The sequence below is a fragment of the Oryctolagus cuniculus genome, chromosome 10 (assembly GCF_964237555.1).
Source record: "Oryctolagus cuniculus chromosome 10, mOryCun1.1, whole genome shotgun sequence".
NCBI lineage: Eukaryota > Metazoa > Chordata > Mammalia > Lagomorpha > Leporidae > Oryctolagus > Oryctolagus cuniculus.
In genome coordinates this window covers 60,737,622-60,755,404 of record NC_091441.1, presented here as the reverse complement: position 1 = coordinate 60,755,404, position 17,783 = coordinate 60,737,622, and the positions used below count along the sequence as shown (strand labels likewise).

Below are 17,783 nucleotides of genomic sequence, written 5' to 3'. Positions count from 1 at the left end.
ACTCACAGGGTGTGACGTAACTGAGGGCCTTTTCCCTCTCACAGCCTCATTCCCTAACACTCTCTCTTCCATGCGTTGCAGCCATTCTGAGCTATAATTCACTTTCTCGTAGGTACCAAGTGCTCTTCTTGCCCAAGGTCTTTGCATGAGTTCCTTCCATTTTTGTCTCATGTCCATCAACTCCAAACTTACCTTTTCCCTACTTAATCCTTTCTCAATCTTCTAGTCATGTCAAAGATGGCAATTCCTTTTGGAAGTTCTTTTCGACTGGCTATATTTGAGCGAACTACTATTTCCCGATATGTTCTCAGAACACCTATTATTTCCTTATCAGGCTTCTACTTTATGTAGGACAATTGCCTGTTTGCTTGATAGACTTTTTCACTAACCTATCAGTTCAATGAGGGTGGATATCCAGTATCTTATTCATGTCTGTGGTCCATGATTGAGCACATTACCTGATATGGAGTAAATTCTTCCAATGTACATTAACTAGTTGGGCTCTTTAAAAAGTTTTATTACATTTTGTCCTGATGATGTTGTAGACACTGAATGCAATCATTCCCACACAATTTTATGTTAAGGTAGCTCATATAAATCTCTTGATTTTCATGGTCACATTCCCATTTTAGAAATGAGAGAGTTGAGATTCAAGTTTCCATAAGTGATATTAAGGAATATGTTCCTCTGCCTTTTTTATTCCAGGTACCAGTTCTTTCTATCCTCCAAGTGGCCTTCTGCCTCCTTAGAGTAAAAGAAAAACTTAATTCTTAAAAGTATGCAGTAAGCAAAGGAAAATCTTTAATTTTTTACCTTCTGCCAGTATTCAGTCCCTTTTTGACCTCCAAAAGTCTGTCCAGAGTGTATTTTTCACTTATTGTTAATCTGAATGTACTTTTCTTTGTGCTAGATTCTTTATTCTCCAGCTTTCTTCTACAGCCTTTATGTCTACAGGAGTTTTCAGCCTTTCTTACTTTCTCTACAGTGAAAGTAACTGGGCCTCCATTGTCCTTTTCAATGGGGATTATTTTCCTGGTCATGCTCTATCATTACTGTTTCCATGGTGCTTTTGCCTGAACTCAGCTTGTCCTTAATGTTCTTCAACCTGAGCCTGATGTCAGCCTATGTAGGGGGCTTCCACTGGGGAAGCAAATTGCTGCTTGTTGCCACCCAACCACTTAATTAGCAGTACTCTCAGTGGAAGAAATATCTAGAAGTGCAGCTAGAGAAGGGGCATGCTCAATTTCTGGAAAATTTTCCATTTTCATGTTGACCATGATAGTCTTTGGGGTCTTATGATCCAATCCAACACAAATGAGTCACAAAATGTGACAGACAATACTGTGTACGAAGAAGTAAAGCTTTTGAGTTGGACACAACTGGGCTTGAATCCTTTCAACTATTTCTCTATCTATATGACCTGGCCAAGTTACTTAACCTTTCTGTGCCCCAGTTTCTTCATCTGTAAAATGTAAATAATAATGATGCCTACAGTGTGATGTCTGGCATAGAATAAGTACTCAATTAACAATGCTGATGGTGTGAGGAACTGTACTCAGAGGAATAATGGTTCCACCCTAGGGCCACACTCTGGAACCAAGAAACTGAATGATTCCAAATAGAACATTGCATTTGTGACTATATTAAGTATCTTGGGATGAGAGATTATTCTGCATCACTGGGGGGTCCTTAAATGTAATTCTAAGTGTCCTTGTAAGAAGGCAGCAGAGGCCGGTGCCATGGCTCACTAGGCTAATCCTCCGCCTGCAGCGCCAGCACCCCGGTTCTAGTCCCGGTTGGGGTGCCGGATTCTGTCCCGGTTGCTCCTCTTCCAGTCCAGTTCTCTGCTGTGGCCAGGGAAGGCAGTGGAGGATGGCCCAAGTGCTTGGGCCCTGCACCTGCATGGGAGACCAGGTGGAAGTATCTGGCTCCTGGCTTCAGATCGGCACAGCGTGCAGGCCATAGCAGCCATTTGAGGGGTGAACCAACGGAAGGAAGACCTTTCTCTCTGTCTTTCTCTCTCTCACTGTCTAACTCTGCCTGGCCAAAAAAAAAAAAAAAAGGCAGCAGAAAACTGCATGACCACAGAGAAAGGCCATATGACCATGGAGAAAGACAGAGGTTTAAAGATGCGAAACTCCTGGTTTTGAAGATAAAGGAAGGGTCCATGAGCCAAGAGATGCAGCTCTAGAAGGTGGGAAAGGTGAGGATGTGATTCTCCCCTAGAACCTCCCAAGGTATCACAGCCCTGCTGATCCCTTGGTTTCAGCTCAGTGAAACTATTCTGTACTTCTGGTCTGCAGAATTGTGAGAATCAATGTGAGTTGTTTTTAAGCCACTGAGCTTGTGGTCATTTGATACAGCTGCCAGGGGAAACTTAGCATGATATTTTGAGCACTGAAAGATGACTCCCAGTGAACTGATAAAGAGAAATAAAATGTTAATATAAGAAAGATGATATTATAGAGGTTGATGGTTTGCAATGGAGAGGCTGTCTGAGTATTCAGTGCATTTCTGCATACAGAGTTGGTGGTATCACAGTGCCTGGGTTAGAGGAAGACCAGAAGGAGTCGGGTTGAACAATTGAAGCCATTTGTGGGGCTTTTAGACATAAAGACAAGTGATGTCTTGCAGAGAAGCAGGACAATGAGTAGTGGTTGAGTGTGGGACATGACAGCGTAGGATGGCAAAGCAGATGGTGGAATGCCCTGATCAGAAGAGAATGATCAGTCCCAAAGTAAGGCTGGTTAGGGGAATTTCCCTAAGGCAACTAGCATAGGCCTCAAGACAGACAACCTGTATCCCAGAAACACTGTTGCTCTCAGTGTCACATTGGTGATAGAAATGTCAGGCCAAGAAATCTTTGAAAAGAACTCCTAGGTCATTAAACCACATCAAGACTATTAACACAAGACTAAGTACCCTCACAGTAATCTATTTCTTGCTGTACCCTGAGAGGTGTTAGTCCACAGTGAAGTTTGTTCATTTGAGCTGTCCACGTGTTGTACACAATTTGGCATCTCCCACAGCGCACATGACACCTGTTCATGGGCCTGTACCTCCTCACGCACTGTGTCCTCTCTGTGATGTCCTCTTCTGTCTTTTGCCAGAAGGCAGTGCCTTGCCCCTCATCCAAGTCTCAAGTCTCCTTGAACTGACTTCCATGCAAGTATTGTCGATGTATATAGATTCTAGCAATTTCCACACTTTACTACAAGCACATCTGAGTGCTCATTTCCCTCTCCCCTCCAGGAGACAGAAAGACCCCTGGGGAAAAAGATAAGTCTGTTGTTCTGTGTCCTCCACTCCCATAAATGGGAATCTATGGGTGTATGGGAGTATATAGGTATATTGAAGGCACTCAGTAAATGTGAATGAAGAAGTGACTAGATTAATTCATTTAATTATATCTCAGGGGTACAGTTATCAGAAGATAAAGAGGATAAGAAAGTTCATGAACCCCATGGTCAGTGTCTAAAGAAAATAAATCCTTGTGCCCTAACCTCTCAAAAGTAAGAAATAATAGAAGGAAATAACACAAGAACATCTTCAAGCATGAAACCACTATTAATTTCATTATCTTCTGTTTTATACTTCAAACTACAACTCAATACCTGAGCTATAATTTAAGATCAAGTTCTCTTCACTCCCAAATCTAATTTTCAATCTTTCTTATGACATGACTTTTTGCCAAGGCAATCAATACAAGAATAACAAAATATGTGAAATGTATACTTCAAGTACAGTAAAATCACAGGTTGGTTTTTGCCTGATGAATTGAACATGAGACATGTTTCTGAGACTTACAACTTTTTTCTCTTAGGGTAAATTGGTCTGGTTAAAGACAAAATTTATGGGACTGGTATTGTGGCGTAACAGGTAAAACCACTGTCTGCAAAGCCAGCAGCATATGGGTGCCGTTTTGTGTTCCAGCTGCTCCACTGCCAATTCAGCTCCCTGATAATGGCCTAGGAAAAGCAGCAGATGGGCCCCTCCCACCCTCATGGCAGACCAAGATGGTGCCCCTGGCTCCTAGCTTCCACTGGGCTCAGTGCTGCGGTCATTTGGGGATTGAACCAGTAGATAGAAGATCTCTCTCTGTCTCTGTCTCTCTGTAACTCTGACTTTCAAAATAAATAAATAAAACTTTAAAAAAGACAAAATTTATAAAAAGGATGCCACCATTATCTTTGTATTACAGAAATAAATAAAACAATAGTAACACATGTTCACATTTGTCATACAAATTATCTTATGTAAGTTAAATACATTATAAATAAGTCATCAAGTGATTAAATATATACAGTATCTACCCACAACAAATAAAGCAACTCAAAAGGCCCACTTGGTATGCCCAAATTGCAAGAACAAATTATAAACTATTTCATCTTCTTTCTGTATCTTTTGACATATTTTGCCAACTTAGACTTATACATTTAACAACCTAACTGAGTTTACCTATTACCATAAACAAAAAAAGTTGCAGCTTTCCACTATATAGAAATTACATGCTTCTGACATGCATGGAGCATGTAATTTGGAATGCTTTCTGTGTGTGTAAGGCACAATGCCAAACACAGTAAATGGTGCAAATGTGTGCATCCAGCATGCACAGTTCCTGGTGCTTTAAAATTGCTGAGAATGTCTGGTCATGTTTGTGCATAAACCACGCAGCGGAATGTTTAACACCTGGAAGAACCTGAGTAATGTGATTAAAACTGCTGAGTTGCTAACAAAAAGTTGCCATAAAAAACAACTACCATTTAGTGTTTCAAGCAGACTAGTTAGCTTCACCAGCTTTGATTACTCTGTCATCAAGCCCATCATATAACCAATCTTCTTGGGCTATGACACCAAGAACACTCTGCTCTTTCACCCACTGAGTTATCCTTTGACCACTGCTGGTTGGCTATTATTCTAAAATCTATCTCTCTCTTCTCCCCACTGTGTTTTATTCTCCCCATTGTTTTTCATCTATGGCTCCATCTCAATCTACATGATTTTGAAATTACTAAGAAATTAGATTTCATCAACAGTAATATACTGGTTTTTTTAAAAAATGTATATTTTCCAAGCTACCATGGAATCTAGAGAGAAAAAAGGGTGTTTAACATTTGCCTATCCATGACTTTTATAATCTGAGATATTTCACTTTCTCAAAACAAAATGATCAATTATGTCTAATGCTTTTAAAAATTCAATATTTTTTAAAATTCTGTTTATGAAAAGGCTGAAGATACATTTGTATAGAGTATAAGATTAATAATGCTTGTTTTTTTCCAAAATTAATGTATTCATACCTGAGTCATAAAACACATACAAATCAAGCTGGAAAGAGTGAGAAGAAAATCTTCCTAACTATTCTCTCATTTCTGAATGCTTCCTTTTTATAGAAAGAAACAAACACTCTGAGCTATTGAGGAGGGAGAGCTAATTCATTTAACAGAGGTTTAAACATAAAAGGAAAAGAAGAAAAAATAACATATGCTTGATTCCAAAGTCCTGTTACATCATAGCATCCAAAATTGGAAGGAAGATGGAAAACACATCTTGAACACACATTCCGCTCACTTGGCTCCACCTCACAAAATCCTTGTGCCATTTTATTAACAAACTTTTTCACATGTAGCAGTTGGATCTAATGAGAGGCTAAATCTTGCCTTTGTGTTAGGAACTAATTTATTTTTTCCCTCATTCTCAGTTCCTCTGTAGCCAGCCACAGGGCCTCAAGAACCTGCTTCGTTGTTCATCATCAGCATTTATCACTTGCATGGAATGCCACGGGGTGCTCAGAACTATTGTACCATGCTATTCAAAAGAAAACAATAAATCCTTCCTCTTAGGGGGGACCCAGACCATTAAAAGCATTCTCCGAATCTAGGAAAAGGAAAGTACAGTGGTGATGAAACAATGTATCCAGTAGGAGGGCCACTTAGGCTCCCTCTGTGAGGCAGAGTCTAAGTCTCAGCTGTGGAAATGGGAGGCTGAGAAAGCTTTCTCCCTCTTAACCTGGCCACCCACTGCTGTAGCATCAGGTCAGCAGGCCACCTCAGAGCAGGAGCAGGTGGCAAACCTGGTTGGGAACAAGTCTGCTATTCAAGTCACATAGCAGGAGGGGCGAAAAGGGCAATTCTTCAGTGGGCAAATCCCTTCTACCGACAGCTATCGGTCAGGAGAACACCTGAAAACAGAAGACCTGTCTAATCCCTTTAGCCTGTATGAGTGCTCAGAGAAACCTCCCATAAAACTGAAGACAAAAAAATGTGCCATGGAGGTAACAGACACTGTACACTCACATGGACTTGATTTTCTCTTTAAAATTACTCAATAAATGCAATTTCCTCTCAAAGTGTATGTTTTTAATAAATAAAATCAAACAGAAGAAGATTCTAAGATAGGTATATTATTCTGGTTGGGAAAGTGATATGGTGCATTTGGTTTCATTTCCTCCTGGTGTCATAATCCTTTGCCATCAGCAATGCTGCCAAGATTGGAACACTGATTTTAATATTTCATACTTTAATTGACTATAGTTTTCTCATATATCTAGTCAGTCTGAAAATTCGAATGACAGTCTATTTTCAGTTCAACCTATTTGAATTCTTTAGTCAGACTCTGTGGAATCATATGACAGCAGATTTCAGGCTAATATTAACCACTTCTTATTTTTGACAGATTAGTGTAAACACTATTAAGTAGATCTACAAAGTCAGGTAAAATATACCCAACATTATCCTTATATTCGTCTTTGTAACCACAGGGCCTACCACATAGCAGCTGCTCAAGAAATGGTTTCTGGCAAAATGATGGGGGAGAGTAGAGGTCAGGAGGATGAAAAAAGAACCAATTTCCACATGCAATTAGGAGAAAGTCTTCCCACCCATGCTTCTATTTCCATTAAGTTAATTACAATCATGAAATGCTGAAATTCAGGCAAGACATTCAGATCCGTGGTTGCAATCAATTCCAAAAGAACTATCATTTATATATTAGAAAGGAGAATATTTTCTGTGAAGCCCTCACTCCTTAAAAACTTACCATTCTTATATAATGTAAATGGTAACTGTGGCATTAGAATTCTGCTGCTTTCTCCAACGGATTTTTTTTTAAAGCACCCACAAATGTCATCTCATCTATTTTTAAGCAGAGTGCTACTGGATAAACAGCCAAAGTGTCTAAACCCAATGGGAAAATTCAAAGTTTAAATAAGCTATTTTTTTATCTCATTGGAAATCAGTGGTACAAACTGACACAGAACATATGGGTTTGTGCATACAGCCACATGTAGATTTTCTTAACTTTGAATGCAAAATGATAGCCAAAGCTGAAGAAATAGGAAAACAAAGTATGTTCTCTAATGATGATTCTTTGAAGATTCTAATTTATGATTTGCCAGTCCCAGCTTTCATCAACTTCCAGTTAAAATTGCTTCCTTAGGTTGCCTCTGCACATAATAGAGCTGTATCTTTAAATGTAGATACGGTAAAGAAAACACAAGTTTTTTAAACACTAGATCAACCTACAACAATAGGTTGTAGGTTTGAGGTTCTTCCAGAAAACTCATGTTTAAAGGAAGTTACCTATGTTAAATGTGAAAAAATTCAAGCAGTACAGAAAGATATAGCTTTGAAAATAAAAGCCCTTGCCCCTCCCACCGAGTCCCATTCCTGCTCCCCAAAGATAACGACTAATGTGACCATTTTAACATTTTCCTCCTGATATTCTCTACATATAGTCAAACACATAAATAGAGACATATATGTATGTGTATCTATATGAGGGGTCTTCAAAAATTCATGGAAAAGGCAAATTATGAAAAAACTATGTATGGATTTTATGTTTTTCACCAAAATAAACTTACTGTGCAATTCCATTTTCCATTAACTTTTTGCAGTACACTCATAAATCTAGGTAAAAACACACATACACACTTCCTTTCCTCTCTTTTTAACAAGCTGGTATTATACAACAAATACTGTCCAACCCTTTACCATTTTTCATTTAATAGTATATAGTCATCATCTTTCCATGTCAGTACATAGAGATCCACCATAGCCTTTTAAATAGTTATGAAATGCTGTGAGATATGGAAGTGTTCATTCAATTAGCAGGTGTTTAGTACCCTTTTTTAAATGGTTCTAAATACTGAGTTTGAGGAATTGAGCAAAAACAAATCCCTGCCTTCAGGTAGACCATGTTCTACTATATCATTCACATATGTTAAAGAATTAGTACAAATATATTAGCAGCACATATTGAGGAACTCTATTCACTGTCACACTTTTTGTTCTTACAAGCAATTCTATGATGAGTCATCTAGCAAATAAATCTTTATATCCATTTATCAGCTGGATAAATTACAGAAATGGTTTTTATGTATTCAGTCTTTCAGTCAGTGTTTTCCTTATCAACTTCTTTAGAAATCGATTATGACTTTTACATTGATAATTCAACTTGTGCAATAATAGAATTTTTAGAGCTATTCTATCCTTCATAAATCTGCATTTCAAGTATCTTATAAAGGTATTAAAATTTTATCTGAATTAACTCCTCGTGGATCAGTCTATGATAATGGCTCTCAAGAGATTCAAATCCAATGTCCCAGTTTCCCCTCTACTTTTCTCATCACTTGAGCTAGAAACTGCAGATTTAAATATTTCAAGATACCCAAATACTTTCCAGATAAAATTTTTATAGGTCATTTTGATTTCTTTGCAACATTAGAATAAAAGAAAAGGTGTTTACAAAATCAAAACAAACAAATGTATAGTATCATAAACAGAAAATTCTGTCTTCAAGATAATTTGGCTGAAAAACTCAGCTGTCACTTATGAGAGTCTCCTCAGAGTGCTACTGCACCCTGCCTTGCCCCTGTGTCCCATGATTTATGTACAGCTGAAACAAGCTGAAAATTCAAAAACAAGGTTTAGGAGCAGCCAGGACAGAAGAGGCGAAGTTGTCAGATGTTGCGTGTGATGGAGAAAGGTGTGACTTGGGAGAGAAGACACAGTGTACAGCTTCCCATTCCCTCTCCAACCCCCAGAGTGGCCTCCCCACCCCAGCTATGTGGTCTCTATGTGGCAGACTTCTGCCAATCATCTCAGGAAATTTGACTGGCTTGGCAGATGCTAGGAATCCACATGGATTATGTTTTCCTGATTTAAGAAATATCTCCTCTTAAGAAAAAACATAACAACTCCCTATGACCATTCCAACACAAAATAGAATTTCTCCCTAGTCATTTATCTAGATTTATTGCAAGGAAAAAAGAAAATAACCCCTTTTGTCAGGTGAGACATCATGAGTGGAGCTTAATTTAATAGTTTTCTATTAGCTCAGAACCTTATACTCTGAACAAACAATTGCTAACTTGAGTAGGAGATTAAATGTCATTCATTCAGCTATAGCTAAATCCATAGATTGCAGAAACCCACACTGTTACTAAGAGGAAGCAGAAGTGTCTCAAGAACCCTCAACAGGTCAACCTGACTCATTGTCAAAAGGGTAAAAAAAAAATGACAGAAGAAAATTTTTCTCAAATGAAATATATCTGCATTGTTACTGTCTATGAGTAGTTCACAACTTGTATTATAGCAAAACACATCATCATTGAATATGAAATGTATTAGTGCCCCTGTGCAAGAGAGAGAATACCAAAAACTGAATTTTGGGGAGGGTGTCTGGATTAGCACTTATCAGAGTGCCTGGGTTAGAGTCCCAACACCACTCCGGACTTCAGCTTCCCACCAATGCAGACCCGAGAAGCCAGCAACGATGACTCAAGTGACTGGGTCCCTGCCACACATCATGTAGGAGGCCTAGATTGCATTCCTGCTCCTTTTCTGGGCTGACTCAGCCCAGACCCTGCCATTGAGTGCATTTGGAGAATGAACCACGGATAGAAGCTTGCTCTTTCTGTCTGTCTCTTTGTCTCCCCCAAATAAATTATAAGGGCTGAATTCCTTTCTAAGCTTGGAAAAAGAAGAAATAATAGAGCATGCATGCCATTAGCAAATGCTCTGATTACTTCTAGATCCAAATGAATAAGTCATCCTTCCCTCATTACAGTTTTTACCATCTAGGATCATGGTATAAAAATGCAAGATGTGTGATGCATGTCCATTTTTATCACTTAACCTGTCTGTCACTACAGTTCATTTGCACTGATACCTTGAGCAAAACAAATGTGGGCAGAGGCTTTCTATAAAATGTGAAATTCTCAAAGGCTCAGCATTATTATGGTTTTTCCCTGCTGTCTGTAGTAGCTACTGCTCCATTTCCATCTTCTACATATCCATACAGAAAGACAAAACAGGAGTTGGCATCATGGTGCAGCAGGTTTACTCGTGGCCTAGGGTGTCAGCATTCCATGTGAGTACTGCCAGTTGGAGTCCTGGCTGCCCCATCTCCAATCTAGCTCCCTGCTAATGCGTCTGGGAAAGCAGTGGAATACGGCCTAAGCACTTGGGTAACTGCCACCTATGTGGTTGACCCAGATGGTGTTCCAGGCTCCTGGCTTCAGTCTGACCCAGCCCCAGCTTTTATGGTTATTTGGGGAATGAACCAACATTTTCTGTCTCTGTTACTCTGCCTTTCAAATAAATGAAACAAGTCTTAAAGGAAAAAAATCATTTATACAAATTGTTGAAAAATTGCGCCGGCCGCGGCAGCCATTGGAGGGTGAACCAACGGCAAAGGAAGACCTTTCTCTCTGTCTCTCTCTCTCACTGTCCACTTTGCCTGTCAAAAAAAAAAAAAAAAAAAAAAAACAACAACAACAAAAAAACAACACTCTGTCTTCAGAATGAGGACAGACCTGAGTGTCATTTTGAACAGGACCCTGTGCAGCTGTGAGTCAGAGAGAGTCTGGCTGGGGTTGGTGGTGCCTACCCAGATGGAGTCTATCCATTGGGCTACTATTGCGTGTACAGAGCAAGAGCAGGCGGCCTGATATATGAATGCTCTTGCAGGATCTAAATCAACTACCTCCAGGGGAAGGGCAGAGGCTTTCAAAACATTTTAAAAACTAAACAAAATAAATCCAAACCTAAAAAAAGCTTTCATTCACCTTAGAACAACTGTTTTTTATTCTGATTTATATGGAATTTGATGCCAGTATGAAGCATCTACCACTTAGGAACCAGGGAAAAGCTTCCCTTAATTATCCATGACCTGAAATAGATGCAGCTGGGACAACAAATATGAGGGTCACAAGTCTTAGAATTTTGAAAAGTCCAACTACAGACATGATGTGTAATTTAATCTACATTATCTACATTTAATTTAAGGAATCTTTAAAACAAGAGCCAGGCATATATAAGTCCTGAGTAAATACAGCCCATGTTTAGACCACTCTCCAGACAGCACACCTACAAACTCAGGAAGTGGATTCTTGTTGCACTGTGTTAACTCTTAGGGAGTTTATCACTAGAGGGAAGGCACATGCTGTATGAATGTAGTATAGATTTGGAATTGTGTCAACCTGAGTTCAGACCCAACTGTACTTAGATGAGAAGTAAATTTGGCCTACTTGTCTGAATATCTCCTCAGATTCTTAAACTTTTTTATTTGTTTATTTGAAAAACAGAGACAGAGAGATCTCCTACCTGCTGGTTTATTACCCAAATGAGCACAACAGGTGGGGCCATGTAGGTGGCAAGGTCCCAACTACTTGATCCATCACCTGCTCCCTTCCCGGGTTGCACATTAGCAGGAAGCTGGAAGCTGCAAGCTGGGACTCTAACCCAGGCACTCAACATGGGATGCAGATGGCCTAAGGCATCTTAACCAATACCAAATGCCCACCCTTTAACTTCAGTTTTTCAAGCACAAGACGATGACAGTAAGACCTACTTCAGGGACTGACCATGAGGATAAAAGATGATAAAAAATAGCATACAGAACATGTATACTAAATAAAATTTGCTTGTAGGTTAGTTGTTTTGGAACTCAGAAGGGATTTTTCTTTTTTTTTTTTCTTTTTTTTTTTTTTTTAATTTTTTGACAGGCAGAGTGGACAGTGAGAGAGAGAGAGACAGAGAGAAAGGTCTTCCTTTGCCGTTGGTTCACCCTCCAATGGCCGCCACGGCAGGCGCGCTGCGGCCGGTGCACTGCGCTGATCCGATGGCAGGAGCCAGGTGCTTCTCCTGGTCTCCCATGGGGTGCAGGGCCCAAGCACCTGGGCCATCCTCCACTGCACTCCCTAGCCACAGCAGAGAGCTGGCCTGGAAGAGGGGCAACCGGGACAGAATCCGGCGGCCCGACCGCGACTAGAACCCGGTGTGCAGGCGCCGCAAGGCGGAGGATTAGCCTAGTGAGCCGCGGCGCCGGCCGACAGAGTGCTTTTAAGAAACATTCTGCAAAGTACACTCAATAAAAGTAAAGGTAAAACAGGGCCAATGAACTCAATTCAAGAAGTATTACTTTAGGATCTCAAAACTATTCACTGAACAGGCACAGATTAAAGCATTTATTTTACCAAAGGTACTTTGGAAGAAGCAAAGATGAATAATTGTGTCCTTGATTAATCATGAATGTGCCAGGCTCTGGGCCAGGTGCTCTAAAAGCAGTGTTTTTCAAATTCATGGTTGCAACCAATTAGTGGTTAGTGAAATCAATGTAGAAGGTCATGAACAATATTATTTTTAATTAAATAGAATACAATAGAAGGAATAGAAAAGAAGATTAGGCATACAGGATGCGAGAAGTTTAAATATTTCTTTCTTTCAGGTGTGTATGCAAGCATACACAGAGTAAGATGCATTTTGTATAGTAAGACATAGTTAAAAACCATTTAAAAGCCACCACTGTAGAAAGAAAAAGAAGAAAACAATAGCCTTTATCTCAATATTTGCATATTTCTGGGAAGATAAAGATAATTAATGAACAATAGAATCCATTGTATAATACAATGACTGTCTAAGAGGTGAAATGAGCATTGCTGATCTAATGTCCCATGGGATTAAGACCAGAGGGAAAAATTAGTGTGCCAATTCAACACTCCTGCTTCCATAAAAAACTATCTTCACTCAGCTCCCAGAACAACACAGCTGGTAGATTCTTCTCTGACTGCCTTGCTTGTGGCTTGTTTTCTCCTATCCCCTCTGCTGGAGCAAGACTGAATGGGCATATCTCTTGGGTCACTTCTGCCCCTCACCACCACTCATCCCTAGTCCCTTCATTCTGAGAGCTAATGTACCACATGTGCATCCACATGGATTTTTCCAGTCCTGACTGTGTCAGTTCCCATACTGACATGTCCAATATCTTCAGCATCTACTCAGATGTCTCATGAGCATCTCAGATTTAAACTATCTCAACTGATCTCCTATTTATCATCCCCCATCTGGTCTCTCTTAGTTGTTCTCATCTTAGCTCATGGGGATTCAATCCTTCTGGCTGACCCAGTCAAAAACCCTGGGTCGTCCTTGGCCCTTTTCTCTCTCAATCCAAACACCAAAATCACTGTGAAGAATCCTGCTTGCCCCGGCTTCTCCTTCCACCACATGACTACCTGGTCCCCCACCTTTTACTCTAGTCTGGATTCATGCATCAGCTTTGCATGTCATCTGTGATTCTACCTTTGCTCCCCTTTAGTCATTCTCAACTCAGAAATCTTAGAAAATCTTTTAAATTAGAACATATCTATCTCTCATCAAAACTGCCATTCTCTTCTCATCTTACTCTGAGTGGAAGTCAGTCCTTACATCAACCTGCAAAGCCAACCTGAAATGGATTCCAGCCACCCATCATCACTGCCTGCTCATTCCATCTCTGTCTAACTCACAATGCCCACACCACCTGCACCTACCAGTATTGCAGGCCTGCCCTCCCCACCCCAGGACTTTCTCATGTGCTCCTCTTCCTACTTCTGGCATCCTCCCTCCATCATCCCAGTCCACATTTACTCAGAGGTAGTTTTTCAGTTTGGCCTTCAGTGAGCACACAGTGGAGATAGTGTATTTTACCTCCCTCTGCTCCGCTACATACATGCTGTCTTTCTCCTTTCCCTTCTTATCACATGTTGCATCTAACATCCATTTTACTTATTTTATTAGTGTCTGTCTTTCCCCTTCCCCATATCGGTAGAGATTTTCTGTATACATTGTTCTGTCCCCAGTACCTGATGCAGCACTCATTTGATAATACACACTCAACAAATAGTGTTGAACAAATGAAAGCTGCTTTTAAGCATTTTGATAAAGTTACAGAAGAAATGCTACTTTTAACTCCAGGGTAACCACTAACTGATCAGTTAAAAGTGAAGGAAAAGAAACTGAAGTTGGAAGTAAGAAACAGAACCCTACCTCAGAACCCCGTAAGGATGAAAAAAATGCATAAGGAATATTGCAGTTGGAACATTTCCTTTCAATGGAACTTGAGCTAGCTTAGAAATATTGATTCTGATCACTCTCATACTCATCTGCATACATGCTTATGTGACAACTCTTATTAGTTGTAGATATCATGTTGCATACAGAAACAGGTTAAAGCATAACTTATAAGCTCAAGTCCTCAAGAGGCAACCTCTCTCTCCATGATGATTCTTTTTTTTAAAAGATTATTTATTTATGTGTGTATTTATTTATTATTCTCTGTTTCTCTTTCTCTCTGTAGCTCTGTCTTTCAAATAAATAAATAAATGTTTTTTAAAAAATTATTTACAATGAATGATACTCATACATTGACCCTAAGAGGAAGATTTCCAATTTCCTACCCTCACAATCTCCTACCAGACTCAGAGTTCTAATTTGCCATGGGGAATTCCATTTTTGGAACTACGAATTATAGCTACAAATCACATGCATTGTGGTGAACATACACCAGCACCCTAGTGTCTATAACAATAATGGAAAAATACAATGGCTTAGCTAACCATTCTAAGCCATCAGACATGACTCCAATATGCCAGAAAATGCACAGGTGCATAAAAACTAAGAAAAACCTCTACATTGGCTTATCTCCTACATAGTCAGTGGAAGTCAGTACATATTTACCATAGACCTAAATCTGTGTTTTTATCTTGTACTCTTTGAAGTTGTTTTTATTCTTAACTGTATTTCACTAAAAATTGTAATCAACCATGTACCTGCAGGGTATTGGGTGTTCTATGACGATTACTTTAAGGTCATTTTGTTCTCTGAAACATCTAGCTCTTAATACTTGTTGCAGTTTTGGAAATGCTTATAGCATTGTTTCTCTCAACAATTTAACACTTGAGGCTTGATGAAAACTTACTGTTAGTTCTGAAATGCATAGACAGCATCACAGTATGATAAAATGAAATGGAAATTTGGGGGAGATAAACATGCCTTTCAATTCTGTCAGGTAGTAGCTGTTACATTCAGTATTAGTTATGTAATACCACTAAGTGTCAATTTCTCATCCTTGCAATTAGATTAATAACAACATAGAGATTTGATATTATGTGAAGTGATGTTTGTGTATTAGGGAAAACAACGTGGCTATCAGCAGATCCTAAAGCCACATGCTTCCCTACTAATGAACTCAGGAGAAAGAATATCTTTGTCCCAATGTTCCAAGCAAAGGCCCCCAGGTCCTTACTGATGGAACTGGCTCAGATCACACACTCAACCCTGAGTTAAGCAGTGTGGGAGTGTGGTGTCCCAGCTGGGTTAGCCCAGCTGCTGTGCTGTGACTGAAGCCCATGGCCCTCAAGTGGGGCACAGAATGATTCCCTAAAGCAGACTCACGGGGCTAGTACTACAAGAACTGGAAGTGTAACTGGGCTAGCATAACCTACAGACATCCATTCTAGTTAAAATACAAAGTGAATAATTAAGAAAATCCATTTCCCCTATTGACTGCAATGATCATCATCTGCGTGAAAAATCAAAGCTAATGTTTACTGAGTTAGTAAGTAAGGATTTTAACTCATAAGCAACCAGTTAACTGTTCCACAAACTTAACTTTGGTTATAGCTTTTATACTTTTTTACAGAGTGGGTGCATGCATGGAATCAGGTTCAAATCATACAGATATATGTGTGGTTATCAATCACATTGAAAATCAGAGAATACCTGGTAATGGTTACCAGACCTGATTATTGATTAAGGAAGCACATTACATCCTCACACCTAATACTATCTATGTGCAAGGAGAGGGAAACAATAGGTCATTAATCACACTTCCTACAAATTGCCCCAAGATGCAAAGCTCAGTCCTTAAAACTAGACTTTCCTTCATCATGGTTAAAGTTCACTGAAAGGCCATGTTACCTAGGAACCAGCCCAAGTGCATCCTCACAGCCTGTCTGACTTAGGCCTCCGCATCACCATTTATGTCCACTTCACTCTTGTCCCTATATCATACTAGAGTCTAGCATTGTAGTTACTGTTTCCTGATGTGTTGCTACACACCCTGCTTGATATCAGCCAGTACCTCAATCACATTTTCCACCAGCCTCCAAAGATGTCTCCCCTCTTTGGAAGCTACAGACTTTACCCCTCTGTTATACTACCACACTGCTGCTCCTCAGTGGCCCTTTCATGTCATACACACACACACACGTACACACACACACACACACACGCACATACACGCACACAACTCCACTCCAAAGTAACAATTTCACCCCCAGGGAAGAGATTTATAGGAATACATTCCAAACTCAGTAGGTAATTCAGAGGTACTGTGATTTCATACTCAACTCAGCTTGACTTGTTTTAAAGCTATTTTTACTCTTTTCCTTCATCCAACCTCCAAATTTGCCTTATCCATTTAAAACTCATAAACTCCTTTGAGACCGAGACTGTGTTTCATAAAATGTTTTTGATGTATTTTCCTGGCACCTGCTGTGGTGCTAGATGCCCTGTAGATACCTACCAATGTTTGTGGGTGAAGATAACTCCATTACATCGTAGTGAGCAAATCATCATTACAGATCACTGTTTAAAAATCTATTCTTTCAAGAGCATTTTGAAACATTCTTTGAAGAGACTGTGGCAAAGGAGATAAGCCCTTCTTTAAAAGAGGTACTTTTGTCCTAAAAAGGTAATTTTAAGCAATCGGAAGCAAATTAAGTTTTTACACAAGCTTTGGGCTACCAGGGGGAGTTAGAAAGGGCGGTTGCCAGGGAGATCTTCTCCTGATTGGGAAATGACAATCATACCTAGTGATCTGCACATCGCATCAATGTAATTCTTCTGTTCTTGCTCTTTTTTTTCCTGCTTTTGCTATGAGAAGAGCAAGCTAAAAAGGCTGCAGGGACACTTAAGCCAAGTCGCATTTGTCAAGGTGAAAGCGGTGTGGAGCAGAAAAACAGTTCTCCCAGCTGCAAAGAAGATGCAAAGGAGCCGAGTGAGTAGGGAATCTGAGAGCCCACTAAAAGTGCTTAGAAGGCCAATCACTACAGCCATTTCTGTAGAGTTGTAGGCAGAAACTTGAAATCCAGGGCAAAGCCTCCTTATACTGCTAAAATGTGATGAGGATGCTTGGAGGTCAACAGTCCACTCATAAAGGTGTGACTGTCCTGAAGGTTTTCTGATTCTCCCCCGAACTGTCCATTTGTGTTTAAGCAGTAGCTGCAACCAGCAACCAGTGAGGGAGCCATGAAATTGTGAAACATCTAGCACTGTCTCACGATGGAATTATTTTAACTCTTTATTTTTTTAAACTCTCTCTTAGCAGTGCTGGCAAATTAGTGACAAGATATTCATGCTTACTTTAATAGTTACGTTTTACTTTTTAAAAATACAGCACAGTTCAGAAGGAGCATGCGCTCCACTCTTTTTTCTTTTTCTTAGCTTATGTGTTCATTCAGT

At 39.7% G+C, this 17,783-nt stretch overlaps 1 protein-coding gene across 28 annotated transcripts in view; it reads left to right on the top strand.

Annotated features, from left to right (window-relative positions):
• Positions 1–17,783, top strand: part of DLGAP1 (DLG associated protein 1) — a 1,071,624-nt gene that overhangs the window by 708,808 nt on the left and 345,033 nt on the right. For 4 of the 28 annotated variants that reach the window (XM_051852112.2, XM_051852113.2, XM_051852114.2 and 1 more), the window contains exon 2: positions 17,206–17,319. The exons of 23 other annotated variants lie outside the window; for them this stretch is intronic. In XM_051852112.2, the coding sequence (XP_051708072.2) occupies positions 17,206–17,319 (114 nt within the window). Of the gene's footprint in view, positions 1–17,164; positions 17,320–17,783 lie in introns of those variants that run through there. One more of the 28 variants, XM_070050437.1, reaches the window with a different exon arrangement.